This window comes from Protopterus annectens, chromosome 9.part0 (assembly GCF_019279795.1).
Source record: "Protopterus annectens isolate FY-2018-M chromosome 9.part0, PAN1.0, whole genome shotgun sequence".
Lineage (NCBI taxonomy): Eukaryota > Metazoa > Chordata > Ceratodontiformes > Protopteridae > Protopterus > Protopterus annectens.
The window spans coordinates 1316132981-1316156469 of record NC_056743.1 but is presented as its reverse complement, the minus strand read 5'-3'; the positions used below and the strand labels follow the sequence as shown (position 1 = coordinate 1316156469).

At 36.6% G+C, this 23489-nt stretch overlaps 1 protein-coding gene across 2 annotated transcripts in view; it reads right to left on the bottom strand.

Annotated features, from left to right (window-relative positions):
• LOC122812037 (prosaposin-like) overlaps nt 1–23489 on the bottom strand; it is a 223855-nt gene that overhangs the window by 20176 nt on the left and 180190 nt on the right. For both annotated transcript variants that reach the window (XM_044084283.1, XM_044084284.1), the window contains exons 13-14: nt 11534–11614; nt 5433–5540 (exon numbers count right to left, since the gene is read on the bottom strand). In XM_044084283.1, coding sequence (XP_043940218.1) covers nt 5433–5540; nt 11534–11614 — 189 coding nt within the window. The remainder of the gene's footprint in view (nt 1–5432; nt 5541–11533; nt 11615–23489) is intronic.

The window sequence follows — 23489 nt, the reverse complement described above, 5'->3', positions numbered from 1 at the left end:
TTTATTTATGAGGTCCATTATGATCCTCTCCATGGCTTTGCAGATAAGGCTTGTCAAGCTAATGGGCGGTAATTTCCAGGGTCGGTGGAGGCACCGCCTTTGTGAAGTGGTACCACAGTTGCAGTGCGCCACTCCTGGGTACGTATCCAGAGGTAAGACTTTGATTAAACAGCTGTCCTAGCTGTGGGTTTAATTCCTCATTGAGTTCATGGAGCACACAGCCGGGGACACCATCAGGTCCCATGGATGCTGTGTTTTTGCTTTGGAGAGAGCAGTTCTCACTTGGGCGCTGGAGATGTTTGGGGGCTGCAATCGTTTGGTATAGATATCTCTCCTTTTGGGGAGGGGAGAAGTTTGCACTGAACCTGTCAGCCAGTATGTTGGCAATGTCTGTAGGATCAGTAATCTTCACATCATTTTGAACTAGCTCTGAGCATATCTGGGAGTTTCCTCCCAGGTTTCTAACATAGCTAAAGAAGGCCTTATGATTGTCTTTTGAGTCTTTAGCTATTTTTCTCTCGAAATTTGCTTTGGATGATTTTATGAGAGCTCTTAGTTTTTACTTATAGTGATCAAGGGTGTCTTACCTTTTAAGGATTTTGCTCTATCTTGTAGTAGCTTCCTCCTTTTGTTGTAGAGTTTGTTTATGGCTGGGGTCCACCAGACTGGACGCTTGCCTTTGGTACAAAGAGTCTTTGTTTTGCTTGGGATTGCCTTATCCATGCAGTCCTGCAGGTGCTGGTAGAAGGCATTTGTAAGTGATTCAGCGGCTTGAGTACTGTTTTCCGCCGGCTCGGGGCCTTAAAGGAGACCACACTAGTCTTTAGAAGTGTGAAGTCGGCTTTTGAGAAGTTCTTTACTGTGGTGTTTTTTATTTCAGGTGGGGTGGGATGAGGACCTCCAGCGAGATTAGTTTGTGGTCTGATCTCACCAGTGAGGGGTACACCTCCGGTGTTGAACATTGTGCTCCCATGTTCGTGATGATGAGATCAAGTATGTTTTCTCCTCTTGTGGGGATGGTGACTAGTTGTTCCATGGCATTTGAGTTTATGAATTCCAGGAACTTTTGGGCTAGGGTGTTTGGGCTTGAGTAGTGTTCCCAGTCTATATTAGGGTAATTGAAGTCACCTAGTATGATGGTGTTTGGTGATACATTTATCCCCTCTAGTGTTTTCAGGAAGGCCATGTGAGGTTCCTGAGTTTGTGAGGGTGGCCTGTAACATGCTACAATTTGCAGAGCAGTCTTGCCTATGGTTAATTGCACCTGGATGGTCTCCGATGCATCGTGCATTGCCACCAGTCTTGAGGTGTGGGTGTCCTTGATGAATATGGATACCCCCCCCTTTCTTTGTATTGTCCAGATTTTGGGGCCGGAACGCATGATATGAGGTAAAACCTGATAGCGCCCGGGTGCTCTCAGGAGCCTTGAACCAGGTTTCTGTCACAGCACAGACATCGATGTTCTCCATACTGAGAAGGGCCTCGAGTGCGTGCATTTTGAGATTTAGACTTCTGGCATTGAGCAGCATTACCCTTAGTTTTTTCCTTTTTGTGTTCTAGGGTGGTAGGTTTAGAATTTGAGCCTTGCCTAAAAAGGCACTATGGGGTGGCAAGAGCCTTTGCCAATATCCGAATCCCAGGGTGACAGGTGCAAGCCGTCCCTTGAAGCAGCGTGGCTTGTCCAGCATGTCATCCCAGGCAGACAGACACTGGATCCCCTTTGAATGACACCAGTGTTTAAGCCAATTGTTAAAGCTGATCATCTTATCTCTGTATTGTGGCATCATTCTTGGTGAAGGTAGGATACTGCTCAAGGTCAGGGTCATACCTGTCTGGGCTACATAATCAGAGAGCTCCTCAATGTCTCTTTTCATGTAGTCCAAGGAGGTACGTCTCAGGTCGCTTACACCCGCGTGGACAATGACTGAATCATATTTGTACCTGCTGTTGAGAGACCTGAGTGCTTGCGTTATGTGGCGGATTCTAGCGCCCGACAGGCAGCTTACTGTGACCTTCTCCTTACTCAGTCTGGTGAGCGGGACGCCAGTGTGTCTGACTATGGAGTCACCAATGACTAGTGTGTCTGGCATTGTGTTTGGCCTTAAGGGCTGTGACTGTTTGACACTCTGACTGTGAGGTCTATGTGTTGCAGGTGTTGTGTTCTGAGGTGGTGGTTGTTTGGGTGTCTGCTTTGGTGGCCTCTGCTGTTTTGGTAGATTTTTGATCAGAGCCTCGAGTATGTCTTTGTGTGTTTATGTGTATGATTTGAGGTTGTAATGGTAATATGTGAGACTGGGTCTATAGTGTGTGTGGTAACCTTCTCCTCCTGACTGGTCTTGCCAGTCCTATGTTGAGAGAGCTCAGCCTCCAGTTTGGCCGTGTAGTTGCATCTCTCGCATGTATTTGTGTTTTGTGGGAGGAGGAGAGGGTTGTTCTGTGTACATGAGGCAATTGTAACATTGCCTCAATATTCCCAGGTTCACCAGCTGAGCAGGAGAGGACACTAGCAACTGATCCCTCGACATGCTAGAAGGAATAGACAAAAAACTTTAAAAAGATTCCGGGGGACGTGGGTGACCGAGAAATGGGGGGTTGCCTTTTTGGGGTACTATCTATGACAAGAGTGCCGTATCAAGGTAATAAGTACTGTAGGAGCAAGTGCTACGTTTAACAGATAGAGAATAGTCTACTTGGAGTCAAGTAGAGATGATCTTTTTAATTATAGGATACGCTGATTATTTTTTCTCTGTTTATTTGCTAAGTTTTTCTGCATAGCTGCCTAGCTTGAGCATTTTCTGGCTTGTTTTGTTTGCATAGCTGCCTAGCTTGAGCTTTTTAAGAAAAAAACGATTTAAAATTAAGTGCAAACAGGAAATTCAGCAAACAGCTTTTGGTTGTGCTCTAAATACAGCTACTAATACAGAAATCAAGTTTAACAAGCCAGAAAATGCTCAAGCTAGGCAGCTATGCAGAAAAACTTAGCAAATAAACAGAGAAAAAAAAGAACTACATTGTTTGATAATGAGAGGAGCTTTTTACAGACGTTGAAGGTTTTTGTGTCAAGAACCTGTCCATACAAAGTGGCTTGTTTATGTTGCAGTGAAGGCTGTGGTCTTTGTAGTGAGCATTTTAAGTATAAACCAGTATTTCTGAGGTAGAGGAAGTCTATTAAGGCAGGATCTTTCTTAGCCTGGAAAGCAAGCCAATGGTGGAATTTATAGGGGCCAGTGAGAGACAGAGGAAAGCAAGAAGCTTTTTAGTCTGTTTAGATAACTAAGTGAACATAGTCCTTTGACCTTTTTTGGCAGAAATGGTTGTAATCTTTCTTTTGGCAGGGTGTTTTGCTGAGGCACATGTCAAAAGGGGCATTGCACTCAATAATGGCTCTTGTAAAGGAAGAATACAGGGATGTTATGACCCCTTTGTCCCTGGATGAGATACCCTTACTAATGAATTGGGCCATGTAAAAATCTTTCCTTACAACAGAGACAGAGTGGTGGTCAAAAGTCAGGTTTCTATCAACCTGGGAGCCCAAGTACCATACAACTTATTGCATGCTTACAACATTGTTATTAATGTGATAATTTGTGGGGACATCACTCTCTTCAAAGGGGATGATGATGCATTTTTTGGCATTTAACTTGAGGCCATGTTTCTGGCACCAATTATTTGTTTGGGTGAGACTCTCTTGTAGCTTATTCAGAATTTTTTTATTAAGTCAGTAATGTGAATTCTTTACTTTACTGCAAATTTGTTGGCTTATTTTTGTGAATTTTAGTATTGTAGGACTGCTGATGTTGACATTTTACGTAGTTGGACTGCTGGAATGGTTTTCCCATTGAGAAATGCTAGTGCTGTAGTGAATATTTATTTGTTAAAAAAAAATATATATATATATATATATATATATATATATATATATATATATATATATATATATATATATATATATATACATACATATATATATATATATATATATATATATATATATATATATATATATAGATATATTAACTAAGATGTTAGAGTTAACTGTTAGATTAGAGAATTAGAATGAGAATTAGAATTTTAAGGGAAATATTAGGCATTTATTACATTTATTCATTGTTCAAATGCACCTACAGTACAGCCAGGAGATCGACTGTGGTCTTCCGGAGCAACAAAAGAGTTAACTATATGATATATTTTATATGCGGCCCCAGGACCATTTCTGTTCACTCAATGCGGCCCCAGAAAGCCAAAAGGTTGGACACCCCTGGTGTAGAGTACTGTAAGGCAAGTAAAAGGTATATTCCATTTTTCCCATGGTAGTGTGATCCTTGAGTTAGTATATATAGTTAGGGGTGTGGGGGACACATCCCCCCCACATAGGGAGGTGTTGGGGGAGTAGCCCCCACCTAGTTTGGTTTTATATTATATTTCACTGAAAGCTTCAAAACAATCCATTTTAAACCACAGACATGCATACTTCCAACACCAATGACTAACTCTTTCTAGAAGACTATACCCAAACTATACCCCCACCCCCCCTTAACTGTATATATATACTAACTCCAGGATCACACTACAGTGGGGAAAAGGGCATATACCTTTTACTTGCCTTACAATACTCTACACAGTGCCAGTACTTCACTTCAGTGAAATGAGATTTGGTGAAATGAGTTTTCAGTAATTTGAGCTTTCAGCAATTTGGTCAGGGTGAATTGAATAATTGAATTCAGTGAAATGAGCTTTAAATGAAACAAAGCAGACCTATATATGTATATATATATATATATATATATATATATATATATATATATATATATATATATTTCAACACTTGTAAATATTTATATATATTTATACACTTGTAAATATTTGGTAAATAAGAGTTATTTTTGTATATCAATAAAACACCACTACTCTTTTTGATAAGTGCTGAGGAACCTTTTACATCCACCTGAGCTATCACCAGCTCAAGCAGATGGAACCTCAGTATATCATCTGATTTGGTCATCTTATTTGAATGATAGCACATTCAGAAGTGCAGCACCTCCTAATACTGCATTGCAGTTCCAGCAATTTGAAAACTAAAGAAATCACCTAGAGTGAGAGAAGAACCCAAAACCTTCTGATTTTCCAGCACCAAAGGCAAGCAGGCTACCTGTTCATCCACAAATATTGTATTTACTTAAAAGGCTGATGATCATTGTAGGATAGCTTAGCTGTTAGCAGTGTTAATCAGAGACTACACATATTCGTATGCACAAAACAGTTCCTTACCGTGTTAATGCTGCCATAGATAAAACTGAATAATTGCACTCCAGTTAATGTCGCTGTAACAAACTGCCATGTGGGCTGCATACTTTGGCTTCATGGTTTTATCCCTGATTTACATATATGCGCACACATATCCTTTCCCTGAATGAGAATGCACTTATTCTTACCTTGCATTTAGCTGCAGTCTCCTTGTCCTTGCACCAGTAGGAGGGTCCCCAGCTGCAGTCCTTGGTCCCTAACAAGGTCTCCTTCATGGGTGTGCAGGCACCTATTTCCTGTTAAGGACCAGTAAAAACATTAAGTTATTTCTAAGTAGTTTACTTTTACCTTTGCTGCAACTGATGACTGAGCAGTGCGTTGTAGTTTCTACAAACATTTGATGATAGTGGGAAGGATCTAGATATATCAATATCTATGCTGACTGCACCGTCTGTTTGTATTACAGATGAGTTAAGTAGCCAGAGTAGAAGAGCATATATTTGAATAGTTTAGGTGGTCCAACAATGTTATATTTTTCTATTAGCAAAATTCATTTTTTTTGCCTTTAAACACCAAAGATAAATATTTTCTGGCAAACATTTTATTGAAATTTCTAATAAAGTGTTAACTGTATGTACAACACAAATATAGATGCACAATCATTTTTTATTTTCAGTTTTTTGATGCGTTGACTTTTGGAATATTAAAGAGTGTGCTGGAAACAAGAGCATATGACCTTATCATTGAAAACATGGGAGGTTTAGTTCTTAACTCTGGAAAACAAGGAGCAGGCTTCAATATCGGGAGGTAACTTGTCTCATATTTTGGGACCTAGAATTCTAAATGCATGGTTGGATGTAGCAAATGATACCACAGGGCAATACAGGATTGGTGTGTTTTTCAAACAGGACTGAAGAACATAAGTGGTCATTAAATTTAATCAGAGTTGTGAACTGTTGTTGTTGTTGTCATTGTTCAAAATTTATTGAGTACAGTAAGAAATAGGAGAGGAGATATTTTACTGGCAGCCAGATGGCCCATGGTAAGGAGAAGCATTTATGTTCATATGATGGATAAAGCATGATAATTCTGTGTAGCTGCTGGTTGGATGGTTTTGTTTTGGAGGAATATGTAAGCACTGGTAAACAATATTCGAGATGAGGCTTGAGGATGCCTTTGCCAGTATTGCTCCTGATTTCAGAAGTAAGAAATCTTGAGATATGGCAGCAGACATTGATTACTTTATCCACTTTTGATTTTGGGAGGCTTATGTGACTAGTCATGGTCAGTGAGGGCTCTAGCATGACAAGTACATTTTTAAATAATGTGACAGGCTCAATGATAGGGTTGTCAGAGAGAAAGCCTAGGGAAGGGTTAGAAATAAAATTATATCTAGCAGGGTGTTAAAGAAAACAAGTGTTGCCTTTGTGCAGTTTAGGACTTGTTTTCATTGTGCTGTTCTGAAAGTTTGTTGATATTAGATTTGAGGTGATATCATTATGGTATGAAGGTGAATATGTGAAGAAAACAATATCATCAGCATTGTAGAATATGTTGGTTGTATGGAGTTGTGAGGTAAGATTGTTTGTGAAGATGGTAAAAGGAGGGGTCCAATTATAGAGCCTTGCAAGACACCAGGCTATACAGTAGAGTATGAAGAATACACACCATAGATTTTAACTATGAAGCTTCCTTTGGATAGCTAACTCTTAAACCAAAAGATAGTGGATGAGCCAAAACAGAAGAAGAGGAGGAAGTTGAGGGTAAGACTGACCATGTAAAAAGCCAGTCAGTGAACTGAACACTATAAAGAATTGAGTCAGTGAGTGAAAGAAGAGCTGTAAAAGGGCTTCTTCCTTTGGTGCAGCCATGTTGAAATGAGGAAAGCAGATTATATTTATAAAGAATATTTGTTGTTTGCAAATAGATTTTTCTAGCAGTTTGCTCAGCTATATAAGAAAAGAAATGACTCTGAGGTCAGAGACCATGTTGGGGGTTCACTTTTGGGGATGGGATTTATATAAGCTTTTTTCCATTGAGGGAAACCACTGATTGATCAAAGACAAACTGAAGAGACAGCAAACCTAGAGGACAGTAAAATATATCCTTGGAGAGGATGGTACCATTGGCACTCTCATATCAATGTGGTTAGGTAAGGAGTCATTGAGTTTTCGTTTTTGCCTTTTTTCAAGTAGTTACTGTTTGGAATGTAAGGCTCTATGGATTGATTGGAGGAAATGTCAGATAGCTGGGTGAAAGCAAGTGGAAAATGGAAGAAATTATTTTGCTAGGGAAGGGAAACAAAAGAGATTGATGGGGAATGATTGTTATTCTTGATGAATTCCAATGTTATGTTTTGTTGTTTTCATTCCCCAGCATCTTTAGAATGTATAGTGTTTTAGTTATTCTGGATGACACTTTGGGCATCATATATAAACTGAAGGCATTGCTCATGGCCATAAAGGTGATCATATTGTTTTTCTAAGTGGCACAAGCTGCATAAGAAGAAAGTCTTTAACAGACTGTGGTTCCTCTGAACTTTTCTCATAATGGTAGATAGTAAGAAAGTACTTCGAGATTTGAAAGAAGTATTTGAATTAAGACGGAACAAGCAATATCTGGGTCAAAACAGTCTATATTGAGGTCATTTTGAGTGTCTACTCAGCATTTTAATGTATGAAGGAAAGGTGATGATTTAGACTTTTTGATAGAGTAAGAGAAGAGGATGAGACAGTGGTCACCAAGACTAGGAGTGAGGTATTTTTAAAATAAATTGTAAATACAGCAGCTGCTCTATTAAGTGTTAGGACTGAGTAGTGATTATTTCAAAATTATCCAACAGATGAAAAACCAAAAACCAAAATACAAAAAATAACTCAGTCAATAAACCAAAGAACACAGTTTAATCCACACTTAGTACATCGGCAAGCAGACTTCCAAATTTCAGAATTAATTTCCAGTTGTCTGAGGTCTGAAATATTAGTTATCCCAAAGTAAAAGATTTTCATCTACCCACTGAAAGGGATGGTTATGCATATATATATATATATATATATATATATATATATATATATATATATATATATATATGTGTGTGTGTGTGTGTGTGTGTGTGTGTATTATATATATATATATATATATATATATATATATATATATATATATGGATTCACTTCATAACACTGAAATATCAAAACACTGAAACTTCAAAATCTTGAAAACTCAAAACACTGAAACTCAAAACACTGAAAACACATATCATACATATACTGAGTTTAAACAACATAAATCATAGCACTTTCTACCAAGTGTATGCAGGGGGGCAAGCCCCCCTGCACCCCCCATGTGGGGGGCTGTGCCCCCCACACCCCCTGCTACTTAAATGTATCAACTCCAAGATTGCACTTAGTGTAGTTACACTTGGTAGAAAGTGCTATGATTTATGTTGCTTAAAGTCAGTATATGTATGATATGTGTTTTCAGTGTTTTCAGTTTCAGTGTTTTGAGTTTTCAGTGTTTTGAAGTTTCAGTGTTTTGGTCTTCTATATTGTGAAGTTTTCTCATTTTCAGTGTTTTGATATTTCAATGTTATGAAGTGAATCCATATATATATATATATATATATATATATATATATATATATATATATATATATATATATATATACATATGTGTGTGTGTGTGTGTGTATATATATATACATATATATATATATATATATATATATATATAAGTGTGTGTGTGTGTGTGTGTGTGTGTGTGTGTGTGTGTGTGTGTGTGTATAAAGAACTGGCCATTAAAAATAATACTAAGTATTGCAAATGTTTTTTTTTTTTGCATAGTGCCAGTAAAAGCAAAATAGCCTCTGTCTTCTTTTTGTAAAAGTATGCCTTTCAGTCCTTTATTGAAATTCCTATGATGTACCCTTAATGAAGTCTGTTATATCATACACAACCAGTAGAAAAAGGTAGTTTGGGTTTTCCAGATTTATCCATATATTCTACAGCAGCTGTGATTTGACACATTTTGTACTTGTTAGGTGAGTCTTGTCCTGTGGAGTCAGTTGAAAGACTTTATAAGCCTCTCTACTTAGCTTTTACCAAATAACTTAAGGTGTAAAAATTAAGAAAATGCTACACTTGAACTTTGTATATAGTTGAGGAATTTATATGAGCTGACTCAATCATGCAGACTTATTTTATATTTTATATATTTATGTGTTAGCCAATTACTTAAACCTATCCCAGACCCTTCTTAGTTATGACCTGAGCCATAGGGGCAAGAGTAACGCAGTATTTATGGACAGTTTGGAGTAGCCAATCAAACACCATATTTGGGGAGGTGGTAGAACGTTGCAGTTTCCAAAGAAGATCCATACAAAAACGGAGAAGACATGCAAAGTCCACAGAGACAGTGACCAGTGATCAAGAATGAACCCTGTCTCTTGGAGCTGTAACACAGAGATCTTAACCAGTGAACTATTGTGTTGCCTTAACATTACTCTCATGCAGATTTAATGTTGTTACATGTTGGAAAATGAATTAATGCAATTCAGTCATTAAAACTGGATTTAAATACTCCTATATAAACATCTATAGGACTTAATTAGAAAACAGCCATATTCTAACAAATCATTTCAATCAAATCAAATTATTGGGTGGCGCAGTGGTGCAGCGGTTACCATTGTTACCTCACAGCAAGAGGTTCACCGGTTCGATTCTCGGCTGGGGTGCTTTTTGTTGTGTGGAGTTTGCATGTTCTCCCTGTGTTCGCGTGGGTTTCCTCCGGGTACTCCGGTTTCCTCCCACATTCCAAAGACTTGCATCTGGAGCATTTCTCCCCGGGCCTCCACTGAAAACAGGCTCTGTGGAACCTAGTCGGACTTTCCCGGTCAACAAATGATAAAAAAAAAAAAAAAAAAAAAAAAAAAAAAAAAAAATTTGTAGCCCAAAGAAAATGGGTATTAGCCATTATGTACTCCACATTCATGGTCATGATTACTGATTAGTTAACATGAAAATATTGGTTATCACAAAATGACTGTTTTCATTGGCTTCTACATTGTGGCTTGGCAAGTAGCTTAATTCTGAAGTAGAATAGACAGCAATCTTTTAACACTTTATTAGAGCATTGCTGAAAATACAAGTGGTTTCTTAAATTCTTAAAGCATTTTTTCTGATATATAGAGAGAATCAAGAGACAGATATAGTACTCAGTTAAAGAAATTCAAAAAAAACTCAATCAAAATTCTATGGCACAGATATATAGAGCTCCTCGTGGTAAAATTTCACCACCATACTGCAGATTGTTGGCTTAGAAAAGATGCAGAATGATTTTATAGACATCAGAGAAGCTCTCCAAGTTGCAGGAATAACGCCATGTGAAGGGACATAGGAAAATACAAGTACAGAATTTGATAGAAGTGATTGGGTCTCATAATGTGACTATTATGAAATCACCTGTATTATTTAATTTCCTACATTGCATTCTTCATGATCATTTCCAACTGCAAGGACATTATTAACTGTCACTAAAAATGTATGTCCTGGAATGACTCCCACCCTTTACAATTTGGAGAATGTGCTTCTTTTTTACACATTGTTTACCATATAGAGATTTCCACAAGATCCTCAAGGAACAAAAAAAAAAAAAACTGCTGTGCCAGGATGAAATGAACAATTAATGGTTACATTTGTGCACTGTACTGAATTAATTGGTATTCATATCTATGATTGTGGCTGGGCTCTGTGACCCAAATTTGATGAGTCTGGCGCCCAAAATACAAATGTGCTGCATCTGGAAAGTTGCTATTTTCTCCAAGAGGCAGCAATTTGGAGTTAGGAACGGGGCATTCTTTGAGTGTGCATGTGAGTAAGTAAGCATCATCACTGTAAAAGGCTATTTATGTTTTTTTGTCCTTAACTTGTCAAAGTGTCATTTCAGCTGATGAGTGATGCTGAAAGGGCAGCTGGCAAATACCTGATTGAGCAATGGTACAGTCATCAGATTGGAGATATTTATGTTTTCACTCTGAAAGCATTTTATTTTTGTTTCATTGCAGTAGTATGTAGGAATAAAAATGTGTAAGAAAATTGCTCATAGTTTCTTTTGCTGATATTCCAGAATTCCTGTTCCTCTTCCTTAGTGCACACTTACCCAAAATTTAATAAAAACTTTTAACAAAAAAAGGACATGTTTGTCTTCAGGTGCACTCCCTGACAATTACACAGCTTCAGACAATCTTCTGCCTGTATGTGCATATAATAGATAGATATAGCTTTATTCTTACCTTACAGGTGGTCTCTACATCCCAGGGCTTGGTTGCTAGTTTCACCATCTGTGGTTGGTATGTCTGTAGAAACTTATCGCACTGAAAAGAAAAATTAATTACACTCTTTAAAATACTTGTAATTTGGTCTGAAGCAATCATTTAATCTTTCAGCCAGACCCAGATCATGATTAAATGTGACCCTGGCAAGGGTAATGGATCAGACCCCCCCCCAGCCATTTCAGTCTCCCATTACTTGGCTATTTCTCCCCTGTTACCATAAACACTTTTCAAATCTCTCAGTGTGCACACAGTTTTCTGCTTTATTTCTACAATGACTACAGATATTTGGATTTACACCTTTTATGTCAAATTTTATAGCACAAACACTGATACACATTTGCTAAACAAAGCAATAAAGTCTCACAATGAAAACAGACGTAGGATTAAAATTTCAATGCCCTTGAAACTCACATTCATTAAAATAGCATTGAAACCCACATTCAAAGAAAATGCATCGGGACAGTGGCAGATAAAATTTACTTTTGGGTTGTTTTCAAATCATAGGCCCCTTGTACACATTTTTAGGACCATGCAAACATGCATGAGTTCTTTGATTCACCTTCCTGATTCTATTAAATTATATTCCTTATATAATACAGCACCACTTGTTAGTGTGTTTTAAATCGATAGTTTTAAACATTTTTACAGTAAGCAATGAAAGAAATGCATGAACTAATAATTTCAAAATTGCCCAGTTCAGAGCATTATAACTATAAAAGGCCACTGAAATGTCTGTCATTGCAATCTAACAATATCAATTTGTACAATCTCTTGCAGAAGTAAAAGTCATCTGAATAATTCCACATTAAAGTGATCTGTGACTAATGAAGACATTGCTGCTAGCAAACAACTTTATATTTCAGTGTTTCATCTACAAATTCATTGCCTGCTGTCCTTGAAGAATAAATTGCCTATGTCACATTTAAAAAAAAATGGTAATCTGATAATATTGTAATAAGGAATGGATGGCAAACTGATAACATGTTCATAGTTACTAGGCATATCATCCAAAGGATGGTGCTCTATATTAGTTTGCCGAAATGAATTTCCAGCGAACACCTCTTCATAGACCCATATTCAGTGAAAATCACTTACGCGATTTGCTGAATTTACCAAGGTCAAGGAAACAATTGCCCCACAGCATAATGGAACCCACAACTAACCAAAGCAAACCAACACAAGTGGGGGGCTGTGCCCCCCACACACCCCTAACTATATATATCAACTCAGAGATCGCACTACAGTGGGGAAAGAACAAATCTGTGTAGTTGGACAACTACTTCCTTGCCCTTGGAAAATTCAGTGAATCGCGGAAGTGATTTTCGTTGAATACGGGTCGATGAAGAGGTGTTCACTGGAAATAAGTTTTGGTGAACTTATATAGACCCCAAAGGAGAACATAGTCAGGACTGCAGCACCCCCCCCCCCCATAATGTACAACACAGTATCAGCAATCCATTTACATGCTGTGGGAGAAGAACCCACAGCCTTCTTCATCAAAAGCAAGTATGCTGCCTGTTGAACTACTAACAATGCTTTTAAGTTCTGTAGCACAATAGTGGTACCATCTGCTAAACAAGACAGTTACACATTGTAAACAGACAGAGCAGCAGTAAACATGTCTTCTTTTGAAGCTCACAAGTCCTTGAAAATACATTTGAATCTCAATTCCTTGAGAAATGCACCTGAAACTCAATTCCATGAAAATGCACCTGAAACTTAATTCCTTGAAAATGTAGCTTGATAGTTTGGGTAGAGGATTCAGTGTCTTGTTTCCTGTAACTAAGGTACAGGATTTGAGCCTGAGCAAATTACTAACCATCTGCTATCCCTAACTAGACCATTTTACTTACACACACACACACACACACACACACACACACACACACACACACACACACACGCACACACACCAAAACTCTTTCCTCATTCAGAGTAATGCAGTCACCAGGCAGACATCTCTGGTAAACCAAAAAACACAAATCACTTTATCCTTAAAATAAGACACTCTATATTTGATATAAATAACATAAAGTATTTTGCTGGAAAAGTAAATAAGCAAGTAGGAATAATCTCAAGCAAGACACTTAAAATAAAAGTTTTTAATAGACAGAAGGCATTCAATAAACTCTTTCAGCTAGTCTATCATCTAATAAATTTTAGCTGAATATATATTTACTGTGACATGTCTGTCACTGAGTTTAAAGATCATAACAGTATCTTCAGAGTTCTTTCAAACTCTCACTCTCTCTTTGTACATGCTCCAGCAGTAAAGTCCAGCAACTCTGTAAATAACAATGTATCTGTCTTTTTATATTAATCCCTGGCAGGATTTCCTCATGGCTTCAGTTATGAATTTTGAAAGATGTTTTCTTGTTTCCACAGTAACATAGTTCTGGGGAAGTCCAAAATAAGGTAACATCCTTTAACCTACAGTAAGATTTTCACAGGCTATTAGGCTTCAAGCATTGCAGATGTGTGCACAAAAGTATTGAAGTAAAATTCATACGCCATTGCATATCAGTTTAATTTGTGCTGCTCAGATAAGCCAAATTGCAGTGCCCAGCAGGACTCTGATTCAGATTCATGCATACTCTGTATGGTGTTGAATCACATTAAGGACTAATTTAGATGTTTACGAATTACTTACATAAGCAGTTTAAGCAACTGTTCATGTGAGCTTCCTACTAACCTGTATAGCCCCATAGCACAAGCGTGTACATATAGACTTACACAGTCTCACACACATGCAGACACAAACATGAGTAGCCAGAAATTTACATTTTGTAATCATTACCTTGCGTTGTTCTCCCACATCACATATTAACAAAAGCACTTCAGATACTGTTCCTAAAGTACTTATGTACAACTTTCAGCTAGAGACTCATTAACATATTAACAAAAGCACTTCAGATAGTGTTCCTAAAGTACTTATGTACAACTTTCAGCTAGTGACTCATTAACTTGTGTAGTTGTTTTGCAACTGACTAAGTATATCTCTGTGTAACCTGTATACATATGCATATTTCAAGCATTAGGCAATTACAACTATCTTTGGCTTCTGTAAGACATAGTATTTCAAAATATGGCTCAGACAAAGTGTATTCAGTTGTATACATTGTTGTATGAATATTTATACCCTTTCATACAAACATACAGACACATACATGCACATATGCAGACAATCACACATTTAGTTCTAGTACACTATTCAACCACAACCCCCTCCACCCACAGATTCACTAACAGCCACTTCAGGTAGTTGACATCACACACATACACAGGCACACAAACAGACAGAGACACAGACACATATGCAAACTCCTCTGCTGTGGTGAAACAGTTTTACACCCCACCATACACCATTGCCACAAACCCTGACAAACCCTTTGCACACATGCACACACATATGCATGTATGTGCACGTGAGCACACACACACACACACACACACACACACACACACACACACACACACACACACACACACCTAGTCCTTGTCCACCCGTAGTCTACAGCATAGGAATGTATTCTTGTATTCAAATTCTGAGTGTGGAATGCTGAAAGGAACCAACAAAACTTGAGCTGTATAGTGCTTGAAAATGCTACTAACCACTTAAATAAAACAAATGAGCACTAGCAAATGCCACCAATGATCTATTGAGCTAGAACCTTTTATTTAATGCCAAACACGAAAAATAAAAACACATGTACACATAAAAAAACTTTTTGATATATTGTTTTTAATATGCATATATAGATATATAATTTATATTTTATATATATATATATATATATATATATATATATATATATATATATATATATATATACATTTTATGTGATATTTTCATACAACAATGTTTTTATGCTTGGTACTTTAAGGTTCACAGTTGATTGAATAACAAGTTTTGTGTTTTAATCGGTTGTCCTTCATTGGTTTTAATATAAAACTAGGCAAAATCAGGAGGTATGCATGTATCTGAAGAAGTCTTGGTTTTGATGAAAACACGGTGAGAACATTAAGCGTTTGTGTATACATGTGTTTTTATTTTTCGTGTTTGGCATTAAATAAAAGGTTCTAGCTCAATAGATCATTGGTGGCCTTTGCTAGTGCTCATTTGTTTTATTTAAATGCTGAAAGGAAGACATAAACAACAGGTCTGTGCAACAATCACATATAGACACGTTGTGACTGAACAGAAAGGACGTTCTTAAAGAAGAATGCCATTAAAAAATATGTAATTTTTTAAAATTAAAATAATTAATAATCCAGCCAGCGGGAGCTCCCTCCCAGCTAATGGGCCCTAGGCAACTGCCTTGGTCACCTAGTGCTGGATTTGGCTCATTTTATAGCACACTGAAAGCTATGGTAAGATTATTTAAAGACAGGAAAAGCTGTGTCTCCTTGCTTTTCAGGAAGGACTACTTTTCACATAGCTTGCTACAGTTCTCTGTGCACATACTCCAGTGTGGTTTATGTTTGTACAGGTGTGGCAAAAAAAAAAAAAAAAAAACTAGTAATTGACATTCAAGATTTTACATCTCTCAATCTCTCTTTTAGGCTTTTCTCTTTATGGTTAATTAATGTTATACCAACTTGGGAGTACTAAACCTTCTGTCATCCTTACAATATTTTATTGTAAGGAATCTGCCTGGAGAATCTGTAGGATTCCACATTCAGGTGAGTAGTTTTTTTACTTACTAAATTAATTAGTCAATTCAGTTCATGTTTTGTTAACTGAGCTAACCTTACTGGGTGAAGAACATTTTCAAAGGAGAACTGATGAGGAAACCCTTAAAACAGGTAACACAAGTGAGATGCACAAATAAGTACAATATATACATAAGTAAATACAGTATATGTCAAAGTAAACCAAAATAAGGCTGACAAAACACTATCTACAGAACACAGTATAGAAGCTTAAACAATATGCAGTTTATGTTGATACAGAAACAGCGTGTCATAAATAGAAATACAATGCATAGAGATGTTGACATACCTAATGTATTAGCAGATTACACCACAGGGATACAGTGAAAGGATAGATTTAATTGCCTTACTTCCTGTAACAGTGCAGCTTTGTCCCTCCTCCAAAATTTGACAGTTTAAACTTCTGTAGTAATGTTTGGTCTGCTCCAATGACTAGACACTTCTTTCATATTTGAGAAGACATAGCCCTATGAACTGCACACATACATGCAAACATGTAATTGTCAGCTCATACTTGTCACTGACTTCTGTCACATCTGCTCCAGATCACAGACACAGTTCAGATCTTCTCTGGTTGCTCACCCCTCTCTCACCCCATCAGAAGCTATTGTTTTCCTCTACTGATTTGTTTTTCCTTCCTGCTATTCCCCAGTTAAGAAATGAGTTTTAAACCTTGTTTTACTCTTCACTTCTGGCATTTTCTACTCTTCTATTTCATTTACATTTTTTCCTTTCTTCCATATTTTTGTGACATTCTCCATATTGTTTAGATGGCCTTCACACCCTTTCTCTAAATCAGCCAACCGATACACACTTACCATTTTTGATCTTTTCTTATAGGCCTGACTGCTTGTTGGTAATGCAAGAGGTAGTATCCTGATTGGCTGTCCTTGGGCTGCATCATCTCAGGGAAAGTTATCATTTCCCTAAAGACTGCCATTGAATATTCAGTGACAGAAGTGCCTGCTTGCTGAAAATTCTCTTTTGAGTACCAGCATGTAAACTGATAATTGCCCTCAAGTACTGGCCACTAATTCAACCATCTCTTAAGAGGACAGTTCTTTCGAATTCTGCCAATTCACTAATGACCTAAGTTCACTTTGGAACCAAGATCACCATGGTCACACATGGAAATCTTATCACTGTGTCATTACCACTTCTATGAAATACTGTATTTTCCTTTTCCTTTGTTTATATTTTCTTTGGTTTCCAGCCATGCTGTTTTGTGCTCTCTTCCCTATAGTTCCACTAACCCACACAGATAAAAAGATGCAGATCTTCTGCCAGATATAACCCTCATATTTCAATTAATACATTGTATTTCTTTACAGGGATCAGTCTCTTCTCAATACGCATAAGTTAGGAAACCCAGGATACATCTATGCTATTAGAATACTGGCAGAGAGGAAAATGACTGTACCTCCTAGCTTACCTACTGCATTCCTTGTGGCATGACTCAGACGCCTCTTAGTTTTTCATTTAACCTCCCTGAAGAGAATTTGAGTTTTACCATCACTATCATAACAACTATTGTATTGGCTTGTCTTTCTTAGTGGTAACAGTGTTCAGTAAGGAATGCTGAGCTTCTAAGGTTTTGTCTCAGACAAAAGAGAAGTTTTGCTCAGTTTTGCTCTTTTTTAATTTCTCCAAATCATTTGGGTTTCTAATACCACGATGGGAATGGACCCCATTCCTAAGTCAAACTACAATTAAAGTTCATGAAATTAGTATTGTTTCAGTCTTTGATGTCAGCCACAATTGCTCTTTGCAGCACCCGCAATGTGCCCAGTAATGACTCCTTCTGCAATTCATATGGGGTTACATGGATTGGTAACATATCTAAATACGATTGTAGATTCTTTTTTATAAGACTCTTTGCTCCAACTACTATTGGATCTGTCTGGGTATCTTTCTTCCACGTTGCTCTCATTTCTGCCTGCAGATCCTGATATTTTATCGCTTTGTGTGTCTCTGTACGCAAGACACTGTAGTCACTGGGTGTAGCAGTTTCAATGATCAATGCTACTTTTGTCTTCTTTTCTTGGACCACTAAATCCGGTTTTCTAGCATCTATCTTTTGAACTGTTGGTAATGGGTGATCCCATGTGATATAAACATCATCATTTTCTATGATGCTTTGTGGCTCATGTTTCCAGTGTTTTTCAGCCAGTTCAGTACCATAATGTTTGCACAATCCGCAGTGCAACAATCTTGCCACATTATTATGCCTTTCAGTATACAGTCCTTCTGCCATTAGTATGTCACAACCAGCAACGAGGTGTGGGACTGTTTCCAATTCTGTTTTACAAAACCTACATTTATCTGTTTCTCCCACATGTACAATGGACTTTGATAACCAGCGTGTACATAGCCCACTATCCTGGGCTGTCAATATTAACCTTTCATCTCTTGGTTTAAATTTGCTTCTCCTTAACCATTCCTGCATCCGTTCCTGATCAACATGAGGTTCTTCCAGAAGTTTTCTATACTTGCAACTATATTTATGTTTTTTCCAATTTCTTGCCTTCTCATCTGGTCCTTCACCTTAGTCTTTCTTTTGTTTTTTTGGCACATTCAGTTGCTGCTGGATTTTTATCTACTTCTGGTTTTATTTCCATTCCTGCTTGATGCCGATATGCTTCTGCTAGATTAAGCAGATAACTCATCTTAGATTTATTCTCCTCATGTTTCAAAACTTTCATTATGTTTGGATCTTGTGAGGTCAGCAGATATGTGTGAAGTCCCACAATTACAGATCTATACATGTAATCAATTTCAAGGAGGCCCATCCCTCCTTTGGAACAGGGAATATATAATCTTGGTATACACTGATTTTTATAAATCATTTAGTGAGCATGAAGCATCCTTCTTGTTTTCCTATCTAATCTATCCAACACGTTTTAGGGCCAGTCAATTACTCCAAAACTGTAAGTTAGGACAGGAAGAGCAAATTGGTTTATAGCTTGGATTTTGTTCCTAGATGTCAGTGCTGTTTTCAGAATTAATTTAAGTCTTCTAAAGTATTCCTTACTAAGTTTTATTCACATTTGTGCATGTTTTATTGTTGATCCTTCATTAATTCCCAAATGTTTATACACTCTCTCTTGCTCAAGTTTTTTTATATCACATTCTTGCCCCAAACTGATGTTTTCCTGGTAATGCAGTTTTCTTGCTTTAAAGGTTGCTTTTGCACACTTATCAAAACCAAATGACATTCTTATATCATCTGAAAAAGTTTTGACAATCTGCAGCTATGCTTTCAATTCCTCATCTGATTAGCTATACAGTTTTAAATCATCGACAAAGAGAAGATGAGAAGTCTTTACACTTTGTTGTTTTCTAGGAGCCAAATTATAGCCATGGCCTAAGCTGTTAAGTAAACAGCTTAATGGGTTAATGGCAAGGCAAACTAGCAATGGTGACAGAGAGTCACCCTGGAATATCCCCCTTTGAATTTTTATCCCTGGGATAATAATCTGTCCTTTATCATGGCTTAATTTTAAAGTGGTCTACCACTGTTTCATGGCCACTGTAATGTAGTTGATCAGTATAGGGTGTACCTTATACATTTTTAAGCACTCTTTTATCCATGAATGTGGGATACTATCAAATGCTTTTTTATAGTCAGTCCATGCCATACTTAAATTCTTCCTCTTTTTACAGTACTCCAGCATGACTTTATTTAACAACAGATGATCCTTTGTTCCATATAACTTTCTTTTATTGCCCTTTTGTTCTACTGCCATAATTGAGTTTTCTTCTAAATGACTATAAACTCTGTCAGCATCAATTCCTATTTATAGTTTATATGTCGTCGGAAGGCAAGTTATTGGTCTATAATTCTTGGGTAGCTTGCAGGTTCAGTATTAAGTAGGATCGTTGCTTTTCCTGTTGTTAGCCAGGTTGGTGTCTGTTCAGGGTGCCATATAAATAGTTCTTACTCATGGCTAAATCTTTGTGCAATGATGTTAATACTTTTAACCAGAAGTTATGTACTACATTTGGGCCTGGGGTTTTCCAATTAGAGACTTTTCTTAACTTTGTTTCACTCTCTCTGGCTATTTCATCCCATTTCATATCCTGTACAGCTGAACTTCTTATTCTTTCTTTTACTTCTTCTATCCATTTAGCATTTTGTTATGTTCCACAGGATCTTCATAGTTACTTCTCCAAAATGTATCTATTTCCTCTTTTTTTTGTGGTGGTCTTTCAATTCCTTTTACCTTGTTTCCCAATTGCTGTGTATTATGATTTTCTGGGGAGGAACAACTTTACCAGATGGCTACTAAAAAATTATCCTCAACTTAAAGGAGACCCGTTTAGCAAACTGATGACTGAAACTACATTCTCTTCTCATTTATCAACTGAAATTGTAAAAGACCTCTATGCATCCTCAGCCTTAGACAGTGATCAGATAAATTAGTTAATTAATTATTGTTTGAGGTACATTTAACAGTTATTGCATTTCTAATTTCAGATATTTGTCTTTTTACCTTAGCATATGAACAGAGAGCACTTAATATTAAGTAAGCTTTATTCCTCTTACCCTTACTGGAACTATTTGGCTGTCTTTATTCCAGATTACTCTAGTATTTGCCTGCAAATCCTAGTATTTTAATATCTGTTGGTATGCTGGACACTTTAATAGCTAGGTAACGTTATTTCAGTGATTAATGCTACTTTTATCCATTTTTCTTCAGCTACAATATCTGGTGTTCTTGCTTCTACTTTCCTGACTGTTGGTATTGGACCATACAATGTGATCTGTACTTCTTGATTTTAAGTAATCCTTTGTGTTTCACGTTTCCCATGCTTCTCAGTTACCTGTAGTTTGTAGTCTTTTCACAATCCCCAGTATAACCTTCTTGCCATGTTGTTGTGTCTTTCAGTGTACAGACCATCAGCCTTGAGTGCATAACAACCACCAAGATGTGAAACTGTTTCTAGTTCTATAGTACAGAACTCACACTTGTTTGTATCTCCTACCTTTTCTATGGATTTTGTAAACCAGTGGGTATGTAGCCCACGTTCTTGAGCTACCATTAGTAATCATTCATATTTTGGATTGAATTCACATCTCCTTAGCCATCTGTGCATCAACTCTTGAACATGTGGTGGTTTCATCAGTTCTCTATACTTGCGAGTATAATGGAGTTTTCCAGTTGTCTTTCCTTTTCTTCTTCTTATGTTTTTTTATATTATTTCTTTTATTTGGTATTTCAGGTTACCACCTGTTTTTTTCTACTTCTAGTTTGATTCCCATACCTGCTTCTTTCTACAATGCTTCTCCTAATCTTAGCAGGAATGTCACATTGGACTTGGTTTGATTATGATTTAAAATGTTCACACTTTTTTAATTTTTCCAAGTCTTTTGGGGTTTCTAATACGATGATGGGAATGGACCCCATTCCTAAGTCAAAGTACAGTTAAAGTTCATGAAATTAGTATTGTTTCAATCTTTGATGTCAGCCAGAAAGTGCTCTTCAGAGCACCCGCAATGTGCCCAGTAATGACTCCTTCACTTTGTACGGAGATATATGGATTGGTAACATATCGAAATAATAATGTAGACTCTTTTATATAAGAACCGTTGCTCTTAATATTATTGGAACTGTCTGGGTAGCTTTCTTCAAACAAAACACAGTCAACTACACTTATTCCACTAGACGTAATATCAAAGTAGCAAAACAAAAAAAAAAATGAACAGATAGAAACGCTCACTTGTATTCTAAAACAACATAAAGCTTTCGGGATTGCCCTTCTTTAGTATTTCAAAAAACATTTAAAATCACCTTTTTTATATAATACAATTAAAGAACATGCGACACAGCCAACCAATACCTTCCCACAATTAATTAACAATCATTACACTTTTCTATACTCCACTAAAAATTCTAAAAACTCATAATTGACATCATATACAAATAAAAATAAAAATATAAAGATTACTTAATAAATAGTTAACAAATCACATTTTTAACAGAATGTGACAGATTTAAACAACAAAATCATATAAATTTGGACAACTGCCTATCTTAACCAAATTTCAACAAAATTATATTAATTTGGACAACTGCCTATCTTAACCAAATCTAAAAATTCATTAAACCTAATTAAATGTTGCTCCTCCCCTTTCCAAATTAAAAAGCAGTTATCCACAAATCATTGATAAAAGAGAATATTCTCTCTAAATAAATAATAGGATGGTTGAGGACAATAACCCTGTATTAAGATATGTTACAACATAGAATACTATGATGAGACATGTAGAAGCCATAATATGGAAAAACTGGCGAATACTTACATCTCTACCAGAATTAGCTAAATGATTAGGGCCCATACCTAGATTTGCTTATAGAAATAGTAATAACCTCAAAAGGCAACTATGCTATAACGACTTTGAATCTAGTTCCAGTAGTACATAAACCAGGAATGGTTCCTTGTTATAATTGTAGCTGTTGTGTAAATATTTGCAATAAAACCTTATTTCAACATCCAATAACTAAGAAAGTATATAATATGAAATATCAAGCTACATGTAATACAATAGCAAAAGTGTATTAAGCCACATGTATAGTATGTGATGGATTCTATGTAGGAAAATGTATAAGGTGACTGAAATATCATAATACTGAACATAAATCAGATGCTAGGAGAAGAGTGGAGAGTAATGCTCTAGCTAAGCATATGAACGAGGAAGGTTCATTGCATCACTTTAAGTTTAAGGTATTAGAGGTAGTTTATAAGAGCTTAAGGGAGGGTGACATCAATAATAAACTGGAGATGGCTGAATATAGGTGGAGTGTTAAGTTAGATGCTGATAGGAAACCTGGTCTTAACAATATGCTAACTATTAAATCAGTATTGGTAGCTAGACAGAAACAATATAAGTGATATAAACCCCTATTTAAGATAGGCAGTTGTCCAAATTAATATGATTTTGTTGTTTAAATCTGTCACAGTCTGTTAAAAATGTGATTTGTTAACTATTTATTAAGTAATCTTTATATTTTTATTTTTATATGATGTCATTTATGCGTTTTTAGAATTTTTAGTGGAGTATAGAAAAGTGTAATGATTGTTAATTAATTGTGGGAAGGTATTGGTTGGCTGTGTCACAATTTCTTTGATTGTATTATATAAAAAAGGTGATTTTAAATGTTTTTTGAAATACTGGAAGAAGGGCAATCCTGAAAGCTTT